General features: G+C 38.7%; 1 protein-coding gene across 5 annotated transcripts in view; it reads left to right on the plus strand.

Annotated features, from left to right (window-relative positions):
- Positions 1 to 25,610, plus strand: part of GPBP1L1 (GC-rich promoter binding protein 1 like 1) — a 72,844-nt gene that overhangs the window by 32,490 nt on the left and 14,744 nt on the right. For all 5 annotated transcript variants that reach the window (XM_070368147.1, XM_070368146.1, XM_070368145.1 and 2 more), the window contains exons 2-7: positions 5,186 to 6,197; positions 7,332 to 7,446; positions 9,800 to 9,929; positions 10,319 to 10,605; positions 24,000 to 24,072; positions 25,175 to 25,368. In XM_070368147.1, the coding sequence (XP_070224248.1) occupies positions 7,387 to 7,446; positions 9,800 to 9,929; positions 10,319 to 10,605; positions 24,000 to 24,072; positions 25,175 to 25,368 (744 nt within the window). In that variant the 5' untranslated portion in view covers positions 5,186 to 6,197; positions 7,332 to 7,386. The remainder of the gene's footprint in view (positions 1 to 5,185; positions 6,198 to 7,331; positions 7,447 to 9,799; positions 9,930 to 10,318; positions 10,606 to 23,999; positions 24,073 to 25,174; positions 25,369 to 25,610) is intronic.

Raw genomic sequence — 25,610 nt, forward strand, 5'->3', positions numbered from 1 at the left:
TACAAACGTGAACCAAAATGCTTGCAGTTACACCATCCTAGTAAAACCATTATTGACATTTTAGTCTTTTGCTTCTAAAACAGGGATTTCTTTTTCCTTTATCTGTCCTCTTTCTTCATTTCCCACTTGTCATTCATCTCCTCACCACCACATGCTGTACATGTGCATGCACAGACCACACTTTGATAGGTTGACGGCCTAGTATGTTGGAGATGGTCAGTAAGTAGTTATGGGATATATAACAGATTTAGAACTTTCACACCAGTAGCAAAGCATCACCAGTTAATATTCCCTCTATAGTCACTGCCTCAGCTGAAACTCTACTAGAGTAATTTGGGGTTGAACACTGACTGAAAAAATAATGTGTGTCAGTTAAAATGTGCCTAGTGTGCTTTGTTAAAGGGAAATATTTGTGTGTTTAAAACTGAGGCATGTTCCTTCGTGTCTATAACGAAAGAAAATGTGTCTTTCCTTCGTGTCTTCCTTTCCTTCAATTTTATAACCTAATAGATGATCCATCTTCCTGCCTTGAATTTCTGGTTCTCTGTGATTTAAACCAAAATTCTTACAACAGAAAGGGTGCAACAAATAGTTGATTATGTTATTTTAGATGGAAACTTGATTTTATATTTTTCCATAAGAAACTGTTACAGGGACAATGTCATCATGTATTAGGTATTATAGGTATTGTTGTTCAGTCGCTAAGTCATATCTTTGCAACCCCATGGCCTGCAGCACACCAGACTTCCCTGTCCATCACTGTCTCCTGGAGTTTGTTCAGACTCATGTCCATTGAGTTAGTGATGCCATTCAGCTACCTCATCCTCTGTCACCCTCTTCTGCTCTTGCCCTCAATCTTTCTCAGCATCAGGGTTTTTTCCAGTGAGTCAGTTTTTCTCATCAGGTGGCCAAAGTATTGGAGCTTCAGCTTCAGTCCTTCCAATGAATATTCAGGACTGATTTCCTTTAGGATGGACTGGTTTGATCTCCTTGCTGTCCAAGTGTCTCCAGCACTGCAGTTCAAAAGCATCAATTCTTTGGCACTCAGCCTTCTATATGCTCCAGCTCTCACATCCGTACATGACTACTGGAAAACCATAGCTCTGATTATATGGATCTTTGTCAGCGAAGTGGTGTTTCTATTTTTTAAAACACTGTCTAGGTTTGTCATAGGATTGTTTCACTGCAGGTATAGACTTAAGTAAAAACAGTCCTGAGGCTTTCCTGGTGGTCCTGTGCTGAAGAATCTGCCTGTCAGTATGGGAGACACAGGTTCAATCCCTGGTCCAAGAAGATCCCACATGCTACAGGGCAACTAAGTGGCAACTAAGTCCACGCACCCAGATCCTGTGCTCCACAACAGTAGAAGCCTGTGCACTGCAACTAGAGAATAGCCTCAGTTCACTTGAGTTCAGTTCAGTCGCTCAGTCGTGTCCGACACTTTGCGACCCCATGAATCGCAGCACGCCAGGCCTCCCTGTCCATCACCAACTCCCAGAGTTCACTCAGACTCAGGTCCATCGAGTCAGTGATGCCATCCAGCCATCTCATCCTCTGTCGTCCCCTTCTCCTCCTGCCCCTAATCCCTCCCAGCATCAGAGTCTTTTCCAACAAGTCAACTCTTCGCATGAGGTGGCCAAAGTACTGGAGTTTCAGCTTTAGCATCATTCCTTCCCAAGAAATCCCAGGGCTGATCTCCTTCAGAATGGACTGGTTGGATCTCCTTGCAGTCCAAGGGACCCTCAAGAGTCTTCTCCAACACCACAGTTCAAAAGCATCAATTCTTCGGCGCTCAGCCTTCTTCACAGTCCAACTCTCACATCCGTACATGACCACAGGAAAAACCTTGACTGGACGGACCTTTGTTGGCAAAGGAATGTCCCTGCTTTTGAATATGCTATCTAGGTTGGTCATAACTTTCCTTCCAAGGAGTAAGCATCTTTTAATTTCGTGGCTGCAGTCACCATCTGCAGTGAGTTTGGAGCCCCAAAAAATAAAGTCTGCCACTGTTTCCACTGTTTCCCCATCTATTTCCCATGAAGTGATGGGACCAGATGCCATGATCTTCGTTTTCTGAATGTTGAGCTTTAAGCCAACTTTTTCACTCTCCTCTTTCACTTTCATCAAGAGGCTTTTGAGTTCCTCTTCACTTTCTGCCATAAGGGTGGTGTCATCTGCATATCTGAGGTTATTGATATTTCTCCCGGCAATCTTGATTCCAGCTTGTGTTTCTTCCAGTCCAGCATTTCTCATGATGTACTCTGCATAGAAGTTAAATAAGCAGGGTGACAATATACAGCCTTGACGTACTCCTTTTCCTATTTGGAACCAGTCTGTTGTTCCATGTCCAGTTCTAACTGTTGCTTCCTGACCTGCATACAGATTTCTCAAGAGGCAGGTCAGGTGGTCTGGTATTCCCATCTCTTTCAGAATTTTCCACAGTTTATTGGGATCCACACAGTCAAAGGCTTTGGCATAGTCAATAAAGCAGAAATAGATGTTTTTTGGAACTCTTTGCTTTTTCCATGATCCAGCGGATGTTGGCAGTTTGATCTCTGGTTCCTGGGCCTTTTCTAAAACCAGCTTGAACATTTGGAAGTTCACGGTTCACGTATTGCTGAAGCCTGGCTTGGAGAATTTTGAGCATTACTTTACTAGCGTGTGAGATGAGTGCAATTGTGTGGTAGTTTGAGCATTCTTTTGCATTGCCTTTCTTTGGGATTTTAATGAAAACTGACCTTTTCCAGTCCTGTGGCCACTGCTGAGTTTTCCAAATTTGAAAATAGCCTCAGCTAACCACAAATAGAGAAAGCCTGTGCACAGCAACAAAGACCCAGTGCAGTCAAAAATAAATAAATTTATTTTTTAAAAAAACACCTGAATTATACTGGAGGAACAGTAGCCAGTTAGCTTTTACTCCCTGTATCAGTCAGTGATGTGGTAGTTATTTCCGAAGTTACCCTTGCTAGAAATCAGAGTATGAACTTTTATTTCTCTTTTACTCCCGTATCCCATCAATTATGTAGTTCAGTTTATTTTACTTCTTCCTAAATATTTTGTGACTTGGCTTTTAATTTGTTTATATTAAAAACTGGTTTTCAAAAAAAAAAATCAAGTTTTCTCCAGGTTGTGAATTGCAATCAGTTCTGATTTTCAAAATCTCTAGGCTGGACCACAGAACCAATATCAAGAGATTATTCTTGAACTAACCATTCCTTGTCCTCTGTCCATGGAATTTTCCAGGCAAGAATACGGGAGTGTGTGGTGTGGGCTTAGTGCTCCTCAGCTCCTGGAGTTTTAGTTCCCCAACCAGGGATCAAATTCACATCCCCTGCAGTGCAAAGTGGATTCTTAACCACTAGACCACCAGGGAAGTCCCTACTCATGATTATTTATTTATCTGTTGTGTTTATTTCCTCTTTTTCATTCTGTCTTAAACAATTATTATTAATCTGTTTCAAAATAAGTATTGTTTTAAAAAATCATTCTGATTTTTTCTGACCTTATGTTTCTGTGTTTCTTTAGATTCTTTTTATTGCTCCTTTCCCATCATGAAAAAAAAAGAGCAATAAAGTTGTTTGTTTAATCTTCTTAAAAAAATAAGTTTTTAAAGCTTATTTTTTATTAAATATTGCTCTAGCTGTTATAGTGCAAATTTATTCATAGTGGTTTTTCTTCTACTTAAAGATTTTGAAAGTTTATCATTGTATCACTTCTCTCACAGTAAGAAATCTGACTCCCATTTTTCCCTAATATTTTTTACTTTTTGATCAAATCCTGGTATGTAACCAACCTGCATTTATCACCTCCTCCCTTATATGTATTTCTCCCTAAACACGTCAGAGTTGTAACAACTGTGGAAGGCACATTGCTGCGTGGAAGCCTGCAACCCACTTGGCCATGTCCCTTTGCCAGGAAATCCTCGTTATTCCTCTTGAGGTTCCAATACTCTGCATTGGACTGTACTGGGACACTCACCTAATGAGGTCCAACAGCCTGTGCAGGACTGCTGCCGTACACACATTTCAGTATCCTTCCTCCTTCTGTGGACACCCTCACATCCTGATTGTGCCCCAGTACCTTGCTCTGGCCTCTGGAGCCTCCCCCTTTGCTGCTTTTATTTCGCCTGACTGCTCCTAATGGCTTTGTACAGTATTTCTTCAGGAAGGGGAAGGAGAGTGGGAACTGAAGAGGAAATTGTTTCCTGATTTTAACATAGTAAGAGATCATAGACTTTTATTCTTTGGAACTTACTGAGACTTCTTTTGCATATTAATAAGGTCATTTTTAAAAATTATTACATGTGTGTATTCTGTGTGGTTGATGTTACACATATGTGTATTATAAAGATATAAAAAGTGTAGAGAACAAGTGAATGCCCATCATTCAATTAATAATGTATTATAGATACAGGGAAAGCTCCCCAGAATCTTTTTCTGATTCCTTTCCCATTGTTTCCCCACAGAGGTATTTACTGTTCTGAATTTAGTATTTCTTTAAACAGGAATTGATTATATGAGAAATAGTCTATAAACTAGTATTTACCAGTGTAGACCAGAATTGCCCACAGATGCAAGCATTCTCTTATATCAGAAAATGTTCTAGCCCTTGGAAGTATGTTAGGAATTTGCCAAAGAAATATTTATGTCATCTCTTACTGCATATCTTACGTCAGAGAATAAGCACTTAAGTCTCTTAATTGATAAGTAGGTATCTAAAAATACGTAAATACATGAGGAATGCTATGACGGATGTCTTGTTTTTAAGCATCTAGCCGTGTTTAGTACTAAATAAATAGTTGATGACTGTGTAATAAACCAGTTAGTTATGCCTCTTTGACCACTTATGGCAAGCTGTTCCAAGTATGAGGGAAAGTCTAAATCTAACGGACTCTAATTTGCATTTCTGAATTACATTTGATAGCTAATTGGAGAAATAGTTATTTTAAAGGTAGATTTTTTTTCACCTCACTTTTCTAAAATCCTTTTAAAATCCTTAAAAAAGTTTTAGCCAGTTATGTTGTTGCTATAGGTGGTAGTACATTAAATTAATGTTTAAATTGGATTTGAGTTTTGTCTCCTAGACCTTTGTCTCCTAGGTCCATCATTTGACCATGTCTCATTTTAGCAATTATATATAGTAATTTTGCCTCTTGTGATACGTTATTTTGTTTTTTCATTTATAGTGATAGATTCCTGTGGCCTTTTAAATGATTGAATAACAATGAAAATGGATCCAAAGTGACTTCTCCGCTGAAGTAGAAGATTCTTATTACCTTCCATTAACTCAATTTAGTCTTTGGGAACGGGCAGAACAAGTGAAATACAGAAAACTGAAGAGAAGAAAACCTCACTTTGGAGCTTTCTCCATGACTGTTCTTAAGCCCTGCCTTTCTACTTGTTTTAGTTTTGCTGTGAATTTATAAATAGTGAAGACCAAAGAAATAGAAACATTTGAGAGCTTTATACCAAGAAATTTGCCTTGAAAGCTGCTATTCTTGGAGGGAAAGGCATATCAAGTTCCTGTTTTTTGGTTTTTTTTTTAACAAGCTTTCTTATGTCCGTAGATTTTGAAGGATAAGACAAGTATAAACTCATACCTGCAGGCTATTTTTACCAGCTGTGTAAGAATAATGAGATTTATAAATTAAGGGCTTTGTAATGTGGATGTTTTGCTACTAGAGTTGACTACTCAGAAGATCTTTTATAGCTTGTCTGTGTTTTATTTTTGATCTGTCACTTCAGTGACATTATTTGACCAAACAAAAGTCATTCTGTCTTTCTAAGCTATGACCTTGTTATGAACAGTATTTGCATTCACTGTGCAAATGTCCATGTATTATCTATTTAAGCAACATCATAGTGCCATCACTCAAGGAAGTTGAATGAGGTGAACATTGATATAGCTCTTTCCCCTTCCCCCCATTTTTTAAATGTAACAAATACTTTTTATGTTCCCCTCCCCCTTCCCCTTTCCCCTTCCCCTTTGGGAAACGTGTCAGGAACTAGATAGTTTAAGATGAGCAATTGAGGGGACTGAGAGATTGATCCACACAGAGCCTGGATTCTTTCTGCTTCATCGTAAGGCATTCTGCTGGCCAGCCTAATTAAGTACCCTTTTAACAAGAGAACCTTGTGGAAATCCAGCTGGCAACTCAAGAAGTTCAGGAAGCAGGACCACAGAGGTTATACTCTGGGGTAAGTATCCTCCTATGTCTAACTTTGGAAGAAGACTGTGTATGTATATGTATCATGGAAAATACCTACTCTTTTCTGATATATTCTGGAGACTATCAGTGAGGTAGTTTGGAGACACTAATAGATCTCTCAGGAAAATTGATTCGGATTAGAAGTTAATGTGAACTAATAGAAAAACTCTTGAGAAGTTATAACTTCCTTCTCTAGGAAGATTTTTTTCTACTGCTTTTGCCTGAAGTTACCTGAAGCAGATTAATCTTTTTTTATAAGTATCTATAATTTGGGGCTTCCCAGGTGGTGCTGGTGGTAAAGAACCCTCCTGCCAATGCAGGAGACATAAGAGACCATGGGTTTGATCCCTGGGTCAGGGAGATCTCCTGGAGAAGGAAGTGGCAGCCCACTCCAGTATTCTTGCCTGGAGAATCCCATGGTTAGAGGAACCTGGTAGGCTGTAGTTCATGGGGTCACAAAGTATCAGCAGTGTTGGAAGCAACTTAGCATATACCTGCGGAGAAGGCATTGGCACCCCACTCCGGTACTCTTGCCTGGAAAATCCTATGGATGGAGGAGCCTACAGTCTTCATGGAGGTGAGCTACAGTCCACAGGATTGCTAAGAGTTGGACACAACTGGGCGACTTCACTGTCACTTTTCACTTTCATGCATTGGAGAAGGAAATGGCAACCCACTCCAGTGTTCTTGCCTGGAGAATCCCAGGGATGGGGGAGCCTGGTGGGCTGCCATCTATGGGGTCGCACAGAGTCAGACACAACCGAAGCAACTTAGCAGCAGCAGCAGCAACAGCATATACCTGGCATAGCATATATCTATAGTTATGAGTAGTTGTTTATTCTTAAGGTTCTTCTGCTATAACCCAAGAATTCATTAGCTTCTGTCATATAACTTTTAGGGCAATGTCCCACTTTCTCTCTCTGTGTTGAATATTCATGGTTATATATTCACAGACTATTGTTTTTGTTCAGAACTTCTCTGATGTATGAGGCCAGATGACTACTCTAGAAAGGTTCAGAGAGCAAGTCTTTCTGTAAAAGGGCAACCTTAAAGAAATCACAGACTCCTTTACTTGATACAAGGTTCTTCCAAGAATAAATGATTTCAATTTTCTCATTTTCAGATCCTGGCCATGAGGTTGGATGCCTCACCTTGTTGAAAAGAGACACTGGACCTAAATGGCGCAGCATGACTTTGTTCCTGCTTGGCTAAATTTCTCAACACCACAGTCAGCTAAGGTACTGTTCTTCATTCTAGTAACTATCTTAATACCAATTCTTTGCATCCTTGTCTTATAGCCTCTGTTTTACAATCTAGTTTTTTTGTGTGTATATTCAGTCTTGTCTGAGAATTTTAGATATGTTTTCATAAACTTATCTTTCTTTTATCTTACTTTTAGGGTATAAACACTTAGGCAGTTCAAGTCAGTGTGTACCCAAGTGTCCTGTTTATTTCATTACATGTTAAGCTTTTCTCATTGTGTGACACACTTAAGACTTCCTGTGTTAGTTGCAGAACACTTCGGTTTGGGGGAAATGGATCTTCAGAATGAATGTACATATGTCTAAAGTAGTAGTTGATGAGGAAAAAGAATAGACAGTAATTGATTGACTACTACATGACTCTCAGATTAAATCCTAGAAATTGTATTTCAGAGACAATGGTCTGCTTACTGATTTTGGAGAAAATATTTGCATTAAGGATAAAGACAAATGGAATATATTCTTGATAAAGGAAACCTTTGGGAAGCTAATAAAAATACTTCCCATTTTGCCACCTAATAGAGGAGGGACAAAGTTGATAGGTAGTCTCAGAAAAAAAAAACATTTTTTTAAACATGAATTTTGGGGAAGATTTCCTGCTCTGTCTAGACCCACAACCCTTTACTCTAAATTTCAGTTTGAATTGCGCTTGTGAAATTTGCAGCCATCTCATAATTGACATAATCCGCCTCAAGAGTTGGAGGTGGTGGACCTGAGAGATTAGGTATGGGATCTAGGAAAGTGTTTAAAAGTAGGCAGATCTTATACCTGCAGAGAACAATTGATTTAGCGCCATGAACTTGGTAAAAAGAATTAGGAAATATAATTTATTAATAAATATTTCCATTAAGGCTACAGCAAGCAAATTTGTGTGGTATTAGCATAGACTTGTGAAGTGGTGGAATAGAATACAAAATTCAAAAATAGTCCTGTATATTTAGTCAGTCGATTTTTTACTAAAGTACCAAGGTAATTCAATGCAGAAGTGATAATCCTTTTCAACAGGTTGCTTTAGGACTGGATATTTATGGAGGAATAGGAGGGAGAGCCTCAACCTTGACTTTATATCATACATAAAAATTTACTTGAAGTGTATTATAACCTAAATTGAAGAATTAAAACCCAGTAAACTTTCGGAGGAAAGGAGAAATCTTTGTAACCCACTGAAAGAAAGTGAAAATCTCTCAGTTGTGTCTGACTCTTTGCGATCCTATAGACTATACAGTCCATGGAATTCTCCAGGCCAGAATACTGGAATGGGTTGCTGTTCCCTTCTCCAGGGCATCTTTCCAACCCAAGGATCGAACCCAGGTCTCCCACAGTGCAGGCGGATTCTTTACCAGCTGAGCCATCAGGGAAGCCCAAGAATACTGGAGTGGGTAACCTATCCCTTCTCCAGGAGATCTTCATGACCCAGGAATCGAACTGGGGTCTCCAGCACTGTAGGCGGGTTCTTTACCAGCTGAACTACTAGGGAAGCCCTTGCAACCCACTAGAATGGCTAAATAAAATCTGACAATACCAAGTGTAAGTGAAGATATTAATAATAAGGAAATAGATGTAAAGATTTCTCTAACACAACCTGTAGTTCTCCTATAAGCACTTATCAAATGTTGGGTGTGGTGGGCCTGTAAACCATACATTTCATGGATTATTAAACTTCGGTTTTCTATTGTTTGAGAAAAAGACTGTCATAGCATACAACTATTTGGAGTAGGAAAGGACATAATAGTGTTTCTCAAAATGCTTTATTTTAGTTGTGTAACCTCAGAGACTTACTCTCTCTGACCTCCTTTCTCATGTGTAAATAAAATGGGGATGATGTCAAATTGTAATCTTGTTATGAGTATTAAACAATGGAAATAAGTGTTTTATAAAGCTATAAAAACTTTTGTGTGATTGTTAATGGCATGCCATGATGGTATTTAAACTGTTCCTTTCTGTCCAATTCGAGAGTAATTTACACAAATAAGCTATTTAGAATTATTTTAAACGCAAGCTTCTTTCTTTTCCTTTCAAGATTAACAACATTTTTAAGTGTAAGTTTTGGAGCTTGTTCTTCTGGATATTGACTGATTCCTCCCCCACCCCTCGCCATGCAAGTAATTGAAGTAGCCTGTTAATTAATTCAATCAGTGATTAAATAGGAAATGTAGGACTTCTCTAACTCAGAGAACTATTGCCCTTAACTATGTCCCATGTGCTCAAAATGGAGATGTCTGCCACCAATATTACTTGTTTTCTAGAAGCCTGATGCAAAACCAAAGATAATGAAAGAGATTGATACGTACTTATCTGTTTGCTTCTCTATACTTTATTATCATCTTAGTCACCTACAGCGACTTTCGAAAAACACGGAGAGCACCTACCCCGAGGAGATGGTAGATTTGGAGTAAGCCGTCGTAGACATAATTCCTCTGATGGCTTTTTCAACAATGGACCTCTTCGAACTACAGGAGGTAAGACATACCCAACTTCCATGACTATTTAAGCTACTCAGAGGAAGCCCAGGTTGAGGGTACATGTCCATAACCTTGGAATAATGATCTTTTGTAAACACAATACTCAATTAGATCGTCCAGTAGTCATCACTCAGCTATACTGGCTTTCTAACATTCTTAGGTGCTCTTAAGTCATTTATTCAGTTAAAGAACTCATACAGAAATTACATTAAAACAAAAGGATGTATCTTGTGATTTTGTGTGTGTGTGGACTTAATTTTTTATTTAGAAGTCCCCTGAAGGGCTTTGGCAATACTGTAAATTAGATCAGGACGCATATGGCCCACTTGTTCCTGAATTTACAGAAAGCAAACACACTAATGTGTTACTTTTCCTTATTTTTTCAGATTCTTGGCACCAGCCCTCCCTGTTTCGCCATGATTCTGTGGACTCTGGTGTCTCTAAGGGAGCATATGCTGGAATCACAGGGAACCTATCTGGTTGGCATGGCTCTTCACGAGGTCATGATGGCATGAGCCAGCGTAGTGGGGGTGGCACAGGAAACCATCGCCATTGGAATGGCAGCTTCCATTCCCGGAAAGGCTGTGTCTTTCAGGAGAAGCCACCTACAGATATTAGGGAAGAGAAGAAAGAAGATAAGGTAGAAAAGTTGCAGTTTGAAGAGGAAGACTTTGTAAGTATAAAGGTTTAGTTCTGCAGTTAAAATCTAAAATGATTCTTATATATATATATAAGAACATTTGAAGAAATAAATAAAAGGGAGTCCTACATTTAGACTTTTATTGTTTTTAGGAAAGAGTTGATTAATATGAAGATGAGGACCAAAATTCCTGTATAATTTTTAGCAAATCTTAATATTTTTTCATCTTTACACCTTTGGAACTTGAAAGAAATCCTGTTTTCTTTAAGTTTTATAAGATTCAATATTCAGATATATTTATGGAAAACTGTTAAATTGTCTTTCTCCAACTATCATAAGAGGGATTTTTTCCTCTGATATTGCTTGCTTATATAGACAGTTGTGATAAGATTAGAAACACACAGTTAGGAATATTTTACCTGTTGCCTATATATGCTACTCTGTGGTGAATTATATGCCTTTTGACCTCTAAGCCAAAAGTAGTTTTTGTGCACCTTTAAAAGTTTAATAATATATTTTATTTAACCAAATATATCCAAATCATTATTATTATTTTAACCTGTAGTCATTATCTTCAAATAATTACATTCTTTGTTATACTAGGTCTGCAAAATTCTTTGTGTGTTTTATAATTATACTACATCTTAATATAGATAACACATTCGAAGTGCCCAGAAGCCACATATGACTAGAAGCAAAATCCTATTAGTGCAGCTCATTATTTTTAAGTAGCACATTAGATAAGCTAGTCACTTTTATAACACCCATTTCATGTTATCAAAGCCACCTAGAGAGTAAAATTTAGGCATTCAGCCCCTCCTCTCCCAAGTCTAGCAAATGGTCTGAGGGCTCTTAATTTAAATGTTACTTATTGATATTCCTATTTCAAGGTGCCCATCCTTTAAAATTTTATTCCTGGAAAAGTCTATAATACCAATACATTAAGTATTTGACCAGAATGTTTTTAAGTACTCAATAGTCCAAAATGACTACACTAAATTATAACTTTATTTATTCAATAAATAAGCAAATTCAAACAAGACCAGTGGTAGTGATTAGGAAACAAAATCTCTCTTGCTCATCACACTTTGAGAGCTTGATGAAATCCTCATCAAACCAGCAGCAACAAAAAAAAAAGTTGAATGGTATTCCTGTTATAAAATGAATTTCGTTTTGTAATTTTCACCCAATTAAATGAAGCAACTGTAGTTATAATTTCTATCTTATCTGAACATTTATCTAAAATACATATTATTATGACCACAGTCAGCTGAGCACATGGAAAACAAGATTTCTTTTAGTAGTTTCTTTTGTGCTTTAGTTAAAAAAAAAAAGATAATGAGAAATGAGAATTGGTGTGGGGTAAGGTAGAAGTTACTTAGCGTACTTTTTAAACTGGTACTATACTACTGATGGGCATAGTTTGATAAGGTCTGTTATCAGTTCTGTGACTTTTCCAGTGAGAAATGAGTTGACAATAGAAAGAAATGTTTAAGGCAGTGTTATCTTCACCTGCTAAGTCACATCATACCTGAACAAGGTCAATAAGGGCAGGTTTATTTTGTGTTTACACTTTTATGGCATATTCCGGGAGTTGGTGATGGACAGGGAGGCCTGGCGTGCTGCAATTCATGGGGTCACAAAGAGTCGGACACGACTGAGCAACTGAACTAAAGTGTACATTAAAGTGTGGAGAAAGATGGTCAAGTACACTCATAACTTAGCTTTGTGAATATTGACATTTTGCCCAGTATGCTCCAGACCATTCTTTTATAAATGAGGTAAATTATAGGTACAGTTAAAACTTCCCTAACCATATTCTCCTCTTTCCCCTAAAGGTAATCACCGTTTTTATTTCAGTGTTTCCCATCATATATGTTTTTTTACTATTAGGTTGGTACAAAAATAATTGTGGTTTCAGACTGAATTTTAAATCATTATAACTAGGCTCAAACATATCTTTGTTAACTGAAATAGGAACCATTACAGTGAACACATTTTTGCCAATGAGAAGTAAGTTTGTTTATTCCTGTAGCATAAAAATCTATGCTTTGGGATTTGACAGACTCTTGGAAAGTATTTTCTGCCTTCTGCTAGTTGTGGAAAGAATTTTCCTTGCAAAAAGTTGTCAAGATGCTTGAAGGAAGTAGTAGTTGGTTGGCAAGAGAGCAGGTGAATATGGTAGATGAGGTCAAATTTCATAGACCAGTTCATTCGGTTTTTGAAGCATCGGTTGTGCAGTATGTGGTCGGGCATTGTCATGCAGAATTGGGCCTTTTCTGTTGACCAGTGCTTGCCGCAGGTGTTGCAGTTTTCAGTGCATCTCAGTGATTTGTGGGGCATACTTTTCAGATGCAGCGGTTTCGCTGGGATTCAGAAAGCTGTTACGGATCCGACCAGCAGCAGACCACCAAACAGTGACCATGACCTTTTTTTCCTTTTTGGTGTAACTTTGGCTTTGGGAAGTGCTTTGGAGCTGCTGCTCAGGCCAACCACTGAGCTGGTTATAATGTAAAGTCCACTTTTTGTCGGACATCACAATCTGATCAAGAAATTATTTATCGTCCTTGTGTAGAATAAAAGAAGATGACACTTCAAAACAGTTTGTCTAATTTACAGGCAGTTCATGAGGCACACACTTGAGCTTTTTCACCTTTCCAGTTTGCTTCAGATGCCAAATGACTGTAGAATGGTCAACGTTGAGTTCTTTAGCAACTTCTTGTATAAGAGCAGCAGCTTCGATGACTGCTCTCAATTGGTCGTTGTCAGCTTCCACTACAGCTGGCCACTATACTCCTCATCTTCAAGGCTTTCATCTCCTTTACAAAACTTCCTCAATAACCATTGCACTATATGTTTGTTAGCAGTTCTGGGCCAAATGCATTGTTAATGTTGCAAGTTGTCTCCACTGCTTTACGACCCATTTTGAAATTGAATAAGAAAATCACTCACATTTGCTTTTTGTCTATATCATTTCATATTTCCGTGGTCTAAAATAAATATAAACAGCAAGTAATAACTCATTAGCAAAAAGCCATAAAGCAAGATATGCACATTAAAATGATGTATATAACATTACCACATTTATTTAATAATATATTCCATTATCAAAGAGCAAAATTCAGCAGTGCAAAATCACAGTTACTTTTGCACCAGCTCCATATATGAATGTATCCATAAACAATCTGTAATACAATTTTGCCTGATTCTGATTTTATATGAATACTATCACATCGTCTGCTGCTGCTAAGTCACTTCAGTCGTGTCCAACGTAGTTCTCTTTTATTTCCTTAAAATTGTTTGAGATTTGTCTATATTGATACATAGGGCTCTAGATCAGTGTTTCTCAACCCAGGAACAAATTTACCTCCTTCAGAGCACATTTGACAATATCTAGAGAAATTTTGATTGTCACAACTGGAGATAGTCCTACTGACATCTAGTATGTAGAGATCAGAGATGTTGCTGAGTTTCCTACAATGCACAAGACAGCCCTATAACAAAGAATTAACCAATCCCAAATGTCAGTAGTGCCATGGTTGAGAAACTCTGCTGTGTATCTTTTTTACTGCTGTATAGGAAATACTCTGTTGTATGAATATACTAGGTTTGTTTATCCATTTTCCTGTTAACAGACATTAAGTTTGTTAAAAATATTGTTTTGGAGGATAAATCTAAAGAATGGAAACCATGGCATTGTACCTAGAGAAGAAAGGGTGAAAAATAAGATTTCTACAAAAATTAAAATAAAAAAATAAGATTTCTATTCAAAAGGAATTAGTGAATAATAAGTAATCAAGACCATCCCCATGGAAAAGAAATGCAAAAGCAAAATGGGTGTCTGAGGAGGCCTTACAAATAGCTGTGAAAAGAAGAGAAGTGAAAAGCAGAGGACAAAAGGAAAGACATAAGCATCTGAATTCAGAGTTCCAAAGAATAGCAAGGAGAGATAAGAAAGCCTTCCTCAGCAAACAGTGCAAATAGAGGAAAACAACAGAATGGGAAAGACTGGAGATCTCTTAAAATTAGAGATACCAAGGGAACATTTCATGCAAAGATGGGCTTGATAAAGGACAGAAATGGTAGGGACCTAACAGAAGCAGAAGATATTAAGAAGAGGTGGCAAGAATACACAGAAGAACTGTACAAAAAAGATCTTCACAACCCAGATAATCATGATGGTGTGATCACTGACCTAGAGCCAGGCATCCTGGAATGTGAAGTCAAGTGGGCCTTAGAAAGCATCACAACGAACAAAGCTAGTGGAGGTGATGGAATTCCAGTTGAGCTATTTCAAATCCTGAAAGATGATGCTGTGAAAGTGCTGCACTCAATATGCCAGCAAATTTGGAAAACTCAGCAGTGGGCACAGAACTGGAAAAGGTCAGTTTTCATTCCAATCCCAAAGAAAGGCAAAGCCAAAGAATGCTCAAACTACCACACAGTTGCACTCATCTCACATGCTAGTAACTGCTACTACTGCTAAGTCACTTCATTCGTGTCTGACTCTGTGCGACCCCATAGACGGCAGCCCACCAGGCTCCACCGTCCCTGGGATTCTCCAGGCAAGAACACTGGAGTGGGTTGCCATTTCCTTCTCCAATGCATGAAAGTGAAAAGTGAAACTGAAGTCGCTCAGTCGTGTCCGACTCCTATCGACCCCATGGACTGCAGCCCACCAGGCTCCTCCATCCATGGGATTTTCCAGGCAAGAGTACTGGAGTGGGGTGCCATTGCCTTCTCCGACACGCTACTAAAGTAATGCTCAAAATTCTCCAATCCAGTCTTCAGCAATGCATGAACCGTGAACTTCCAGATGTTCAACCTGGTTTTAGAAAAGGCAGAGGAACCAGAGATCAAATTGCCAACATCTGCTGGATCATCGAAAAAGCAAGAGCATTCCAGAAAAACATCTATTTCTGCTTTATTGACTATGCCAAAGCCTTTGACTCTGTGGATCACAATAAACTGTGGAAGATTCTGTAAGAGATGGGAATACCAGACCACCTGACCTGCCTCAAAAATTTGTATGCAGGTCAGGAGGCAACAGTTAGAATTGGACATGGAACAACCGACTGGTTCCAAATAGGAAAAGGAGTACGTCAAGGCTGTATATTGTCACCCTGCTTATTTGACTTATACACAGAGTACATCATGAGAAACTCTGGGTTGGATGAAGCACAAGCTGGAATCAAGATTGCCGGGAGAAATATCAATAACCTCAGATATGCAGATCACACCACCCTTATGGCAGAAAGTGAAGAGGAACTAAAAAGCCTCTTGATGAAAGTGAAAGAGGAGAGTGAAAAAGTTGGCTTAAAGCTCAACATTCAGAAAACGAAGATCATGGCATCTGGTCCCATCACTATGGGAAATAGATGGGGAAACAGTGGAAACAGTGTCAGACTTTATTTTTTCAGGCTCCAAAATCACTGCAGATGGTGACTGCAGCCATGAAATTAAAAGACGCTTACTCCTTGGAAGGAAAGTTACGACCAACCTAGATAGCATATTTAAAAGCAGAGACATTCCTTTGCCAACAAAGGTCCGTCTGGTCAAGGCTATGTTTTTTCCTTGTGGTCATGTATGGATGTGAGAGTTGGACTGTGACGAAAGCTGAGCGCCAAAGAATTGATGCTTTTGAACTGTGGTGTTGGAGAAGACTCTTGAGAGTCCCTTGGACTGCAAGGAGATCCAACCAGTCCATCCTAAAGGAGATCAGTCCTGGGTGTTCATTGGAAGGACTGATGCTGAAGTTGATAGTCCAGTACTTTGGCCACCTCATGTGAAGAGTTGACCCATTTGAAAAGACTGTGATGCTGGGAGAGATTGGGGACAGGAGGAGAAGGGGACGACAGAGGATGAGATGGCTGGGTGGCATCACCGACTCGATGGACATGAGTTTGAGTGAACTCCGGGAGATGGTGATGGACAGGGAGGTCTGGCGTGCTGCGATTCATGGGGTCGCAGAGAGTCAGACACGACTGAGCAACTGAACTGAACTGAAGTAATCATTTGAAAAGAAAATGCAGGAGGAGCAGAATTGAAGGGTAGAAGATAAAGAAGTCTTAGTACCAAAGAGATGGGTGAGGTAAATTAGAGGTATGCCTTTGGAAACAGAGGTGGTAGTTGAGATTTATGAATGGACAAAATCATCCAAGGAAAGTAATATATTCAGAGAGGAGGTGTGTGGAATAGCAGTAAGGGGGATTAAGAAGTGATTAGTTGAAAAAGAATGGGATATATCAAGAAAGAATAAAATTTCTTTTCTTTTTTTTAAATGGCCATGCTGTACAGCATGCAGGATCCTAGTTCCCAAAACAGGGATCTAATCTGCGCCCCCTGTAGTAGAAATGTCTCTTAACCGCTGGACTGCCAGAAAAGTCTGGCACATATATTTTTAAATGGTAGCTGTTAGTAAATGTGGTTGAGAGCTTTGTTCCTGGCAGTTTGATATTACCTTCCAAGGATAAGAGAATGAATTGATGATGCATGGTACACTGTTCCTTGAAGAAGGAGCCAGGTGTGAGGGTAGTCTTGTAGGATTTGGGCTTTAATGTGTGTGGAATCTGAGAGTAAGAAATTTGTGGAGAGAAGGGATTCTGAGAAGGTACAACAGTGTAGCCATGGCTTTGAGTCTTACCAAATTCTCCAGTAAGAGCAGAGCTCCCTTTAATTCCAGGAGCAGTATTAACATGTATATTCTCACTACTTATATTTAGCATTGTACTGGAGATCCTAACAAGTGCAGTAAGGCAAGAAAGAGAAAATGCATTATAAATTAACAGAAAGAAATAAGTTTCTATTCACAGGTGACATGGTTGCTTACATAAATTGTAAAGACTAACGAATTAACAAGGTTTTAGGCTACAGCGTTAGTTTTTTTTTAAGTCGTATTTTTATATACAGTTGAACCTTGAACAACATGCTGTTCAAGAGTTCGAGCTTGCATATCCATTTGTATGGAGATTTTTTCAGTAGTATATACTATAGTTGCAGTATATGATCTGCAATTGATTGAATCCACAGATAAGAACTCAACAGCTTATATGTATACAGAGGGTTTTTTACAAAATTCTAAAAAGCCTTTGAAAACTGCTTAGGAATAAATTTAACAGAAGATGTGAGAGACTTTAATATTGAACCACAGAATATTGCCAAGGGAAATTAAAGATCTAAATAAGAGATACATTTTGAATGGAAGGCTGTGAATTAGAAGATTCAACATGGTTAGGACATCAGTTCTATGGACTGTACAACCCCAGCAAGCATGCTTTCTTATATTGAAATAAAAAGACCTAGAATATCTAAAGCAATCTTGAAAAAGAAGAACAGTTGGAGGATTTATACTTCCTAACATGAAGACTTTGTATAACGCAACACTAATCAAAATGATATGACATTATTATGCATATAGATTGATAGTACGGCAGAATAGAGAACCCAGAAATAAACCTTCATTAATATGTTCCTTTGATTTTCAACAGAAGTACCAAAGCAAGCCAATCAGTGGAGAAAGAAATGTTTTTAACAAATTGTGCTGGAACTGTTTATCTATCTATATATAGGTATAGATGCTGCAAGTATGTGTATGCTTAGTCGTATCCGACTCTTTTGAGATCCCATGGACTGTAGCCTGCCAGGCTCCTCTGACCAGGGGATTCTCCAGGCAAGAATACTGGATTGGGTTGCCATGCCCTTCTCCAGGGGATCTTCCTTACCCAGGGATCAAACCCAGGTTTCCCACATTGTAGGTGGATTCATGACCATCTGAGCCACCAGGGAAATCCAAGAATACTGGAGTGGGTAGCCTATCCCTTCTCCAGGGGACCTTTCTGATGCAGGAATCAAACTGGGGTCTCCTGCATTGTAGGCAGATTCTTTACCAGTTGAGTGACTAGGGTAGCTTCTCTGATGGCTTCTCCATCTATACCTATACTTTCTCTTAGGTATAGATCGGGCTTCCCTGGTGACTCAGATGGTAAAGAATCTGCCTGTATGCAGGAGACCCAAGTTTGATCCCTGGGTAGGAAAGATCCCCTGGAGAAAGGGAATGGCAATCCATTCCAGTATTCTTGCCAGGAGAATTCCAGGAACAGAGGAGCCTGGCGAGCTATAGTCCATGGGGTTGCAAAGAGTTGGACATAACTGAGCAACTAACACATACACACACAGGTATGGGTATATATCTTCTCTGCTCCTATCACCTAGCATATAAAAAATGAATTTGAGATGGTTTATAGACCTATGGTAAAGCCTGAAGTGAAGACAACTTAGGAGAATATCTTTCTCACATAGGGGATTTTTAAAAAAGATTTCTTTGACCTAGGAAGCAGTAATCATAAAGGAAAGCATTGATAAATTGGGCTTCATCAGAACTTAGGACTTCTGCTTGTCTCACAGACTCAGGAAAATATTTGCAGATCATAGATTTGAAAAGGGGCCTGTAGCCATAATGTGAGTAACTCCTACAAATCAGTATTTTAAAATTATAAATAAGATTTGAACAAATGTTTCACAAGGAAGATATAAGAATGGCCAATAGGCACATGAAAAAATGGTCAGTGTCATTAGTCATAAAGGAAGTGTGGAAATTTAAATTAAGGCCACTATGAGATATTGCTGAACAGACTGGCTAATATTTAAAGTCTGAAAACACTAACTTTGGTGACATTTTTGAGTACTTGGAGCTCTCATGGAGGTGTGTGTAGTAGTACTACCATTTTGGGAAGAGGAAAATCTGGCAGTTTCTTATAAAATTAAACATAAATCTGGTGACCCAGTACTTGCACTTCTGTGTATTTACTAAAGAGGCATGGAAGTCTATGTACATTTACTGTAATTTTTTTCATAATAACACAAAACTGGAAACTTCTTTTTTTTTTTGGTGGCCATGCCATGTGGCCTGTAGAATCTTAATTCGCCAACCGGGGATTGAACCCAGGCCCTCGGCAGTGAAAGCATGGAGTCCTAACCACTGGACTCCCAGAGAATTCCCAGCAAACAATTTAAATGTAGAAACAGGAATAGAAAAATTGTGGTGTAGTCATGTAATGGACTACTTAATACTATGCCGTGCTCTTTGCAACCCCATGGACTGTAGCCTGCCAGGGTCCTGTGTCCATGGAATTTTTAGGCAAGAATACTGCAGTGGGTTGCCATTTCCTACTCAAAGGGATCTTCCCAATCTAGTCTCTTGTGTCTTCTGCACTGGCAGATGGATTCTTAATGGACTACTTATTCAGTAATAAAAAAAGAATGACTGGATGAAACATGACGAATCTCAGTGAAACTTTACACAATAGAGTACATACTGCATGATTCCATCTATATGACACTCTAGAAAGCCTTCCCAGGTGTGTCAGTAGTAAAAAGTCTGCCAGCCAAGCAGGAGACATGAAACTCTAAATGCATGATGTATAGGAATTCTTTGTATTACTTCTAAGTCTGAAATTACAGGATTGAAGAGCCAGAAACTACATGGACATCACCTACAGTTAAATAAAGTGAGGTATTGCAGCATAGGGGCAAATTACTGAAAGCTATAAAACTTGAATGATAATTAGGTATTAGCATTTATGCAGGAGAAACTGAAGGAAACAATAGGGCATCGAGCATCCCCAGATTTTCATAAGAGCCAGGAATTGTTCTGGAAAGCTTAGAGAACATTTGAGAACAGCAGCTAGAAATTAGGGGCGGTTTTCCATATCCCCAAAACTAGTAAATACAGAGGTATTCTGGGATAAGGTTTGAAGGGTCTAAGTGGATTGATTAGGAGAGAGAAATCTTTGAGTAATTTGACCAAGGAAAGTTAACATAAAGAACTTAACAAGATATGGTAATGAGTGATTGGCTAGCAAGAAGTAAAGAGAACTCTAAATAATATAAAGAATACAGAGTTCTGGGATTTCCCTAGTGGTCCAGTGGTCAGGAGTCTGCTTGGCAGTGCAGGAGATGCAAATTCGATCCCTGATTGAGGAACTAAGATCCCGCATGCTGTGGAGCAACTAAGCCTGTGTGCCACATCTAGACAGCCCACACTCTGCAACTAACGTCCATGCATGGCAGGTAACAAAAGATTCTGGCATGACACAGTGAAGATCCTGCATGCCAGAACTAAGACCTGATGCAGCCAAATAAATATATTTTTTAAATATATAGAATTCTAAGGTAGCGAATTAGCAGATACAAGGAGCTGCCACTGACCCTAGGGCTAAGACAGAGTGCCCAAGAGTGCTCTCTTGCCCCATCACCACTCCCAAGATTGAGATCAAGATCTTGTTGGAAGGGCTTAGCTGTGGTTCACTGAATGGCAGAGCAGTTGGTAAGGTGCTTCTTTGGGGAACATACTGGAAATATGCCCTTTAGAGTACCTCATAAAGCTGTTCATGGGAGATGTCAGTGCTGTAAAACCACTCAAGTCAGCACTCACTTGTACTTTAGAACCCAGCTTAGAGCAGGAGCAGGGTGCTACAGGAGTCTGCTGAGTGAGCACACAGGGGCAAGAAGCAAAAGTCTGTCCTTGCTATCTACTGATGAGATTACCGTGCCAGCAAATTAACAAAGGGAGTTTTTTAAAGTGCCCAGATAAATTTACATAGAACAAGCAGAAAGGATGACTGGAACCAAGAGGCAGTAAAATGATAACCAGCACAGAGTTCTATCCCTTTTAATCATAACTAGCCAGTGCTCCCTTCCAAAACAAAAGCCCCTCACTGAGAACAAAACTGTTGGAAATAGAATCCAGACTGAGCTGCAGAGACAGACAATAGAGACAAAGGGAAGAAGAGGTTTATATAAAATGCATGGGGAGGGGGTGGTGAGCTAGGATATCAAAGAAAGTATGCCATAGTCCTTTTGAGCACTCCATGGAAACAACAGAAGAGAGAGCTATAAGAGTGATATAACAAAGCTATCTTGATCCACATTCACAAAAATTGATCACATAAAAATGGAACAACATGAAAGGATCAAGATAGTAAGGAACAGAATATCATTTCTATAGCCCATGCAAAGTACACCTGCAAGATGTGCACAATACAGATAGGAACCATAACCTGCTATTTTACAATTTGAATAAATGGTACAAGAAAAACATAACCAGAAAAATTCGCAGTGCTAGAACTTGGGAAAGAAACAATAAAAGTTCAGAAAAATGAAGACTAAACAAAGAGCACAAGACAATAAACAGTAGTGTTTTCGAAGAATTAAAGGAAACTTTAAATGAAACTGAAACAGATTCAGATTTAGAATTGAAAAAGAGATGCGGTAATTTGACCAAAAAAAATCCAAAAACTCACCCTTCAAAAGAATAACAATGAAAAATGTAAGTGCTAAAAAGTGTAATTCAAGAATAATTTTATGAAATACAGTAAGACTTGAAACTACAAATTGAAAGGACAGCCAGACCAGTCATCCTTTGTATATCAAGACACAAAGAACAAGTGACTTAGAACAAAGAAAAAATCAGATATACTTTGACAACAAAGCTTTATAACCCAAGCCAGTGAATTAACTGGATACTCAAGCAAAGAAAATGTGAGCCAAGCATTTTATACTGTGTCACACTTATCTTCATTTATAAAGGTCACAAACATTGTGTAAGATCATTTTTATTAATCATATTGTTGATATTTTGTATCCTTGAAAATCAGAGGTATAAGAAAGGAAATACAGATAGAAATAGAAGATGTTTAGTAAAAAGCCCAATGCCCTCAATTTGAATTGGAAATATCACTAAGCCATGAGGTATTTCATCTTTCAAAATGTGTGTATATGCACATGTTTGTGCATTTCCAGGCTCTGTCCACTAAAAAGTACTGAACACAATGACCAGTACCATAATAATGTCCCTAGTGCCCAGATCGTGGTCTTGAAATGCCATTTCTGGACAGGATATTTATAAGATAAGCTTAGAATGTTTTGTTATACTACATAGTAAAGAAATAAAGATGGCTAGGCTTGTATCAAAAGGATTCAGAAGCCAAATTGAAGAGGTTCCCCACTGGCCAAACTTGGGATGTTTCATGCATCAATTAAGGGTAATAATTTCAAGTGTTTGATTTCCATTGTTGTTTAGTCACTAAGTCATATCCAGCTCTTTTTGCAGCCCCATGTACTGTATGCAGCCTGCCAGACTTCCCTGTCCGTGGGATTTCCCAGGCAAGGATACTGGAGTGGATTGCCATTTCCTTCTCCAGGGGATCTTCTAGACCCAGCAATCAAACCCACATCTCCTGCATTGGCAGACAGATTCTTTACCACTGAGCCACCAGGGAAGCCCTTAAATAAAATTAAATATGATCAAAGCTGTGAGTTCACAATGATACCCCACCCTAGAAACAAGCATGTATTCTGTCTTTTCCATGTGAATTCTACCACTGAATAGTGGAAGAATATATAATAGCTTATAAAGAAAGGATGATAAAATTAGATCATTGTATTGCACCACAGAAACAGAAGCACAGCCAGACATTAGGTATCTCCTAAGGAGAAAACAAAACCAGCAAGTAGTTGCCAAAATAAAAATGGGCGAGGGGATCCTATAGCCCCATTCCTAAAGAATAAGATTCAACCTCCCTTAAAACTGCTCCACAATCTGGCACTTTCCTATTTTGCCAGACATCTCTTTCCCCAAAGAAAGGTCCTTTCATTCCCTAGCACTGATGTTGAACTGTGTGCAGATCTCTGAGTATTTGATTCTTTTTCATGTTTTTCCTGTCTTGGTGTTCATTGAGCATTCTGTTTTGGAATCACCCATTTTCCAGCCTAGGAGTTCATCATTAAGGACTCCTCTAATGAAACTTGTTCTGATAGAACTTCTCTTTCTAGTAGAATTGACTATTCCTTCCTTAGTACTCCTTCCCTAATGTGAACGTTTATCATAGCACCTATAACCTTTTATTGTGCTTTCGGCTGCAAGTTTATCTTTTTAGGAAAACCATGTCCCTTGTGGGGATAAGGATTCTTCTTAATGGCCTTTGTAAATTCCCAGCACAGTCCTAGCACATGAGGTGCCTCTGCCCTAAAGCAGTCTTATTAAAAATGCTGTGGATATTACACACTTCACTGACCAGATTGTGCTCTTTAAATATGAAAAAAGTGATATACTTTCTTGTTCATTCAGCTTTCTCCTTAGTTGGCATATATATATCCTATAGGAAGATGAGAATTTGCACAGTGTTTTTGTTTTGTTTTTTTAATTTTTTACTCCTCTTATATTAAAGGAAATGAAAGCCACAAGAGCCTGAGATTAATGTAAGACCTATTGATTGGCATTTCAAAATATCTGTTTGTTAATTCTGAATATAGAGTTAAATAAGTGCTGCTGATAGTTATTTGATAGGTTCCATGATGAAGGCTACTTTGCAAAAAGTGCTGAAATGATTAGCTTTCTATATCAATCATTAATATACCCTTTTTCCTAGCCTTCTTTGAATCCAGAAGCTGGCAAACAGAATCAGCCATGCAGACCTATTGGGACCCCTTCTGGAGTGTGGGGTAGGTAGATTTGCCATTTTAAAGGCAAAACTTTAAATTTATCTTATTAGCAGGGAGAGGAGAAAAATTTATCTCTTTTTTTGTTTGTTTCTTTATCTCTGGTTTCTCATCTCATCCATTTGCACATGGTAACTAACACCTATTAACTGTTACTCTGCCCCCACCCCACCCCCGCCCCAAAAATACCATTGGGATGTAAAGGTAGTGGAGTCAGAATAAAGACAATTGAGAGCTTGTAGAACCCTGAATTTGAAAGCAGATTTTAAGCAAATAGATTCTAAAGTATTCTTTGATAGGCTAAATAATACCACATCCTATAGAACATTTTGTTCAGCCAGGTTCTGTTTGCTGACTGTGGTGGTGGTATCCTTGTTTTTGGCAATTATAAATGATGATTGTTGTGTAGGTAGGGGAAAACCTATAAATACACACATTTATATGTATATGTTGGGAATAACTAGCTTTATAAAAAGTTATTAGACAAATCAGTATATTTCAAACCAAACCTGATTCTGTAGCATTGGGATGTTTGGCATTTACAAATTGTACTCTCCTAGTTCCTGTGTTATTCAGTAGCCAGGCATCTTACTAGGACAGCTTTAGTGTATCTAAATACTGGGTTTGGATTCTGAGTTGCGGGATTAAGGGCAGTTGCTATACCACTTCCCTTTTGTTAATGAATAGCTTTGCTCCAGTTCGCCTCATCAGAAGGTCCCATAGCAGACTCCTTTTTCCAGTTTTCTCTACTCTCTCTATTCTCATGCTGACAGGAGTTGCTACCCTTGGATATATTCTTGTTTGGTATATGCCTGAGTGATCACACTGCACATGAGGCATGTTATACGCCTGAAAGATTGCTGGTATCTTCGGGCTTTTTGGTTGAGTATGAATTTAGAATCAAGTGTTTGACATACTGCCTTTGTTCTTATGGTTCCTGAGTAGTGTCACTCTTGAGAATATCTATGAAGTGCACACCAGGAAATGTTTGTCACTTAGTCACAACTCTTAGCTCTTCGTTGAAAGTGAGGCCTTCATTTGAACTATGCTGTGTGTTAACCAAAAGGTTTGACATTCTTTTGCTCTCCACTGTTGTGTTTCACAGAAAACCCACCTAGTGCCAAGCAACCCTCCAAAATGCTAGTCATCAAAAAAGTTTCCAAAGAAGATCCTGCTGCTGCCTTCTCTGCTGCATTCACCTCACCAGGATCTCACCATGCAAATGGAAACAAATCGTCAACCATGGTTCCAAGTGTCTATAAGAACCTGGTTCCTAAGCCTGTACCACCTCCATCCAAGGTATGATTTGGAATCAGTTTTAGAACCTTATACAGCAAAGGTGGGATGAATAAATAAGAACTTAGTAAATTTGTTTTTTCCTGTTGAGTCCCTCACCAGATATTCATTTGGTACCACTAACTTATATGTATAGTATTTTACTCTTGTCTCCAAACTCTCTACTGCTGTCAACTACATGTTTAGTAGGCCTCTCATACTCTAGCTTCATCTTATAAACCTGCTTCTCTTGATGTGCTGTTTTC

This window comes from Bos mutus, chromosome 3 (assembly GCF_027580195.1).
Source record: "Bos mutus isolate GX-2022 chromosome 3, NWIPB_WYAK_1.1, whole genome shotgun sequence".
NCBI lineage: Eukaryota > Metazoa > Chordata > Mammalia > Artiodactyla > Bovidae > Bos > Bos mutus.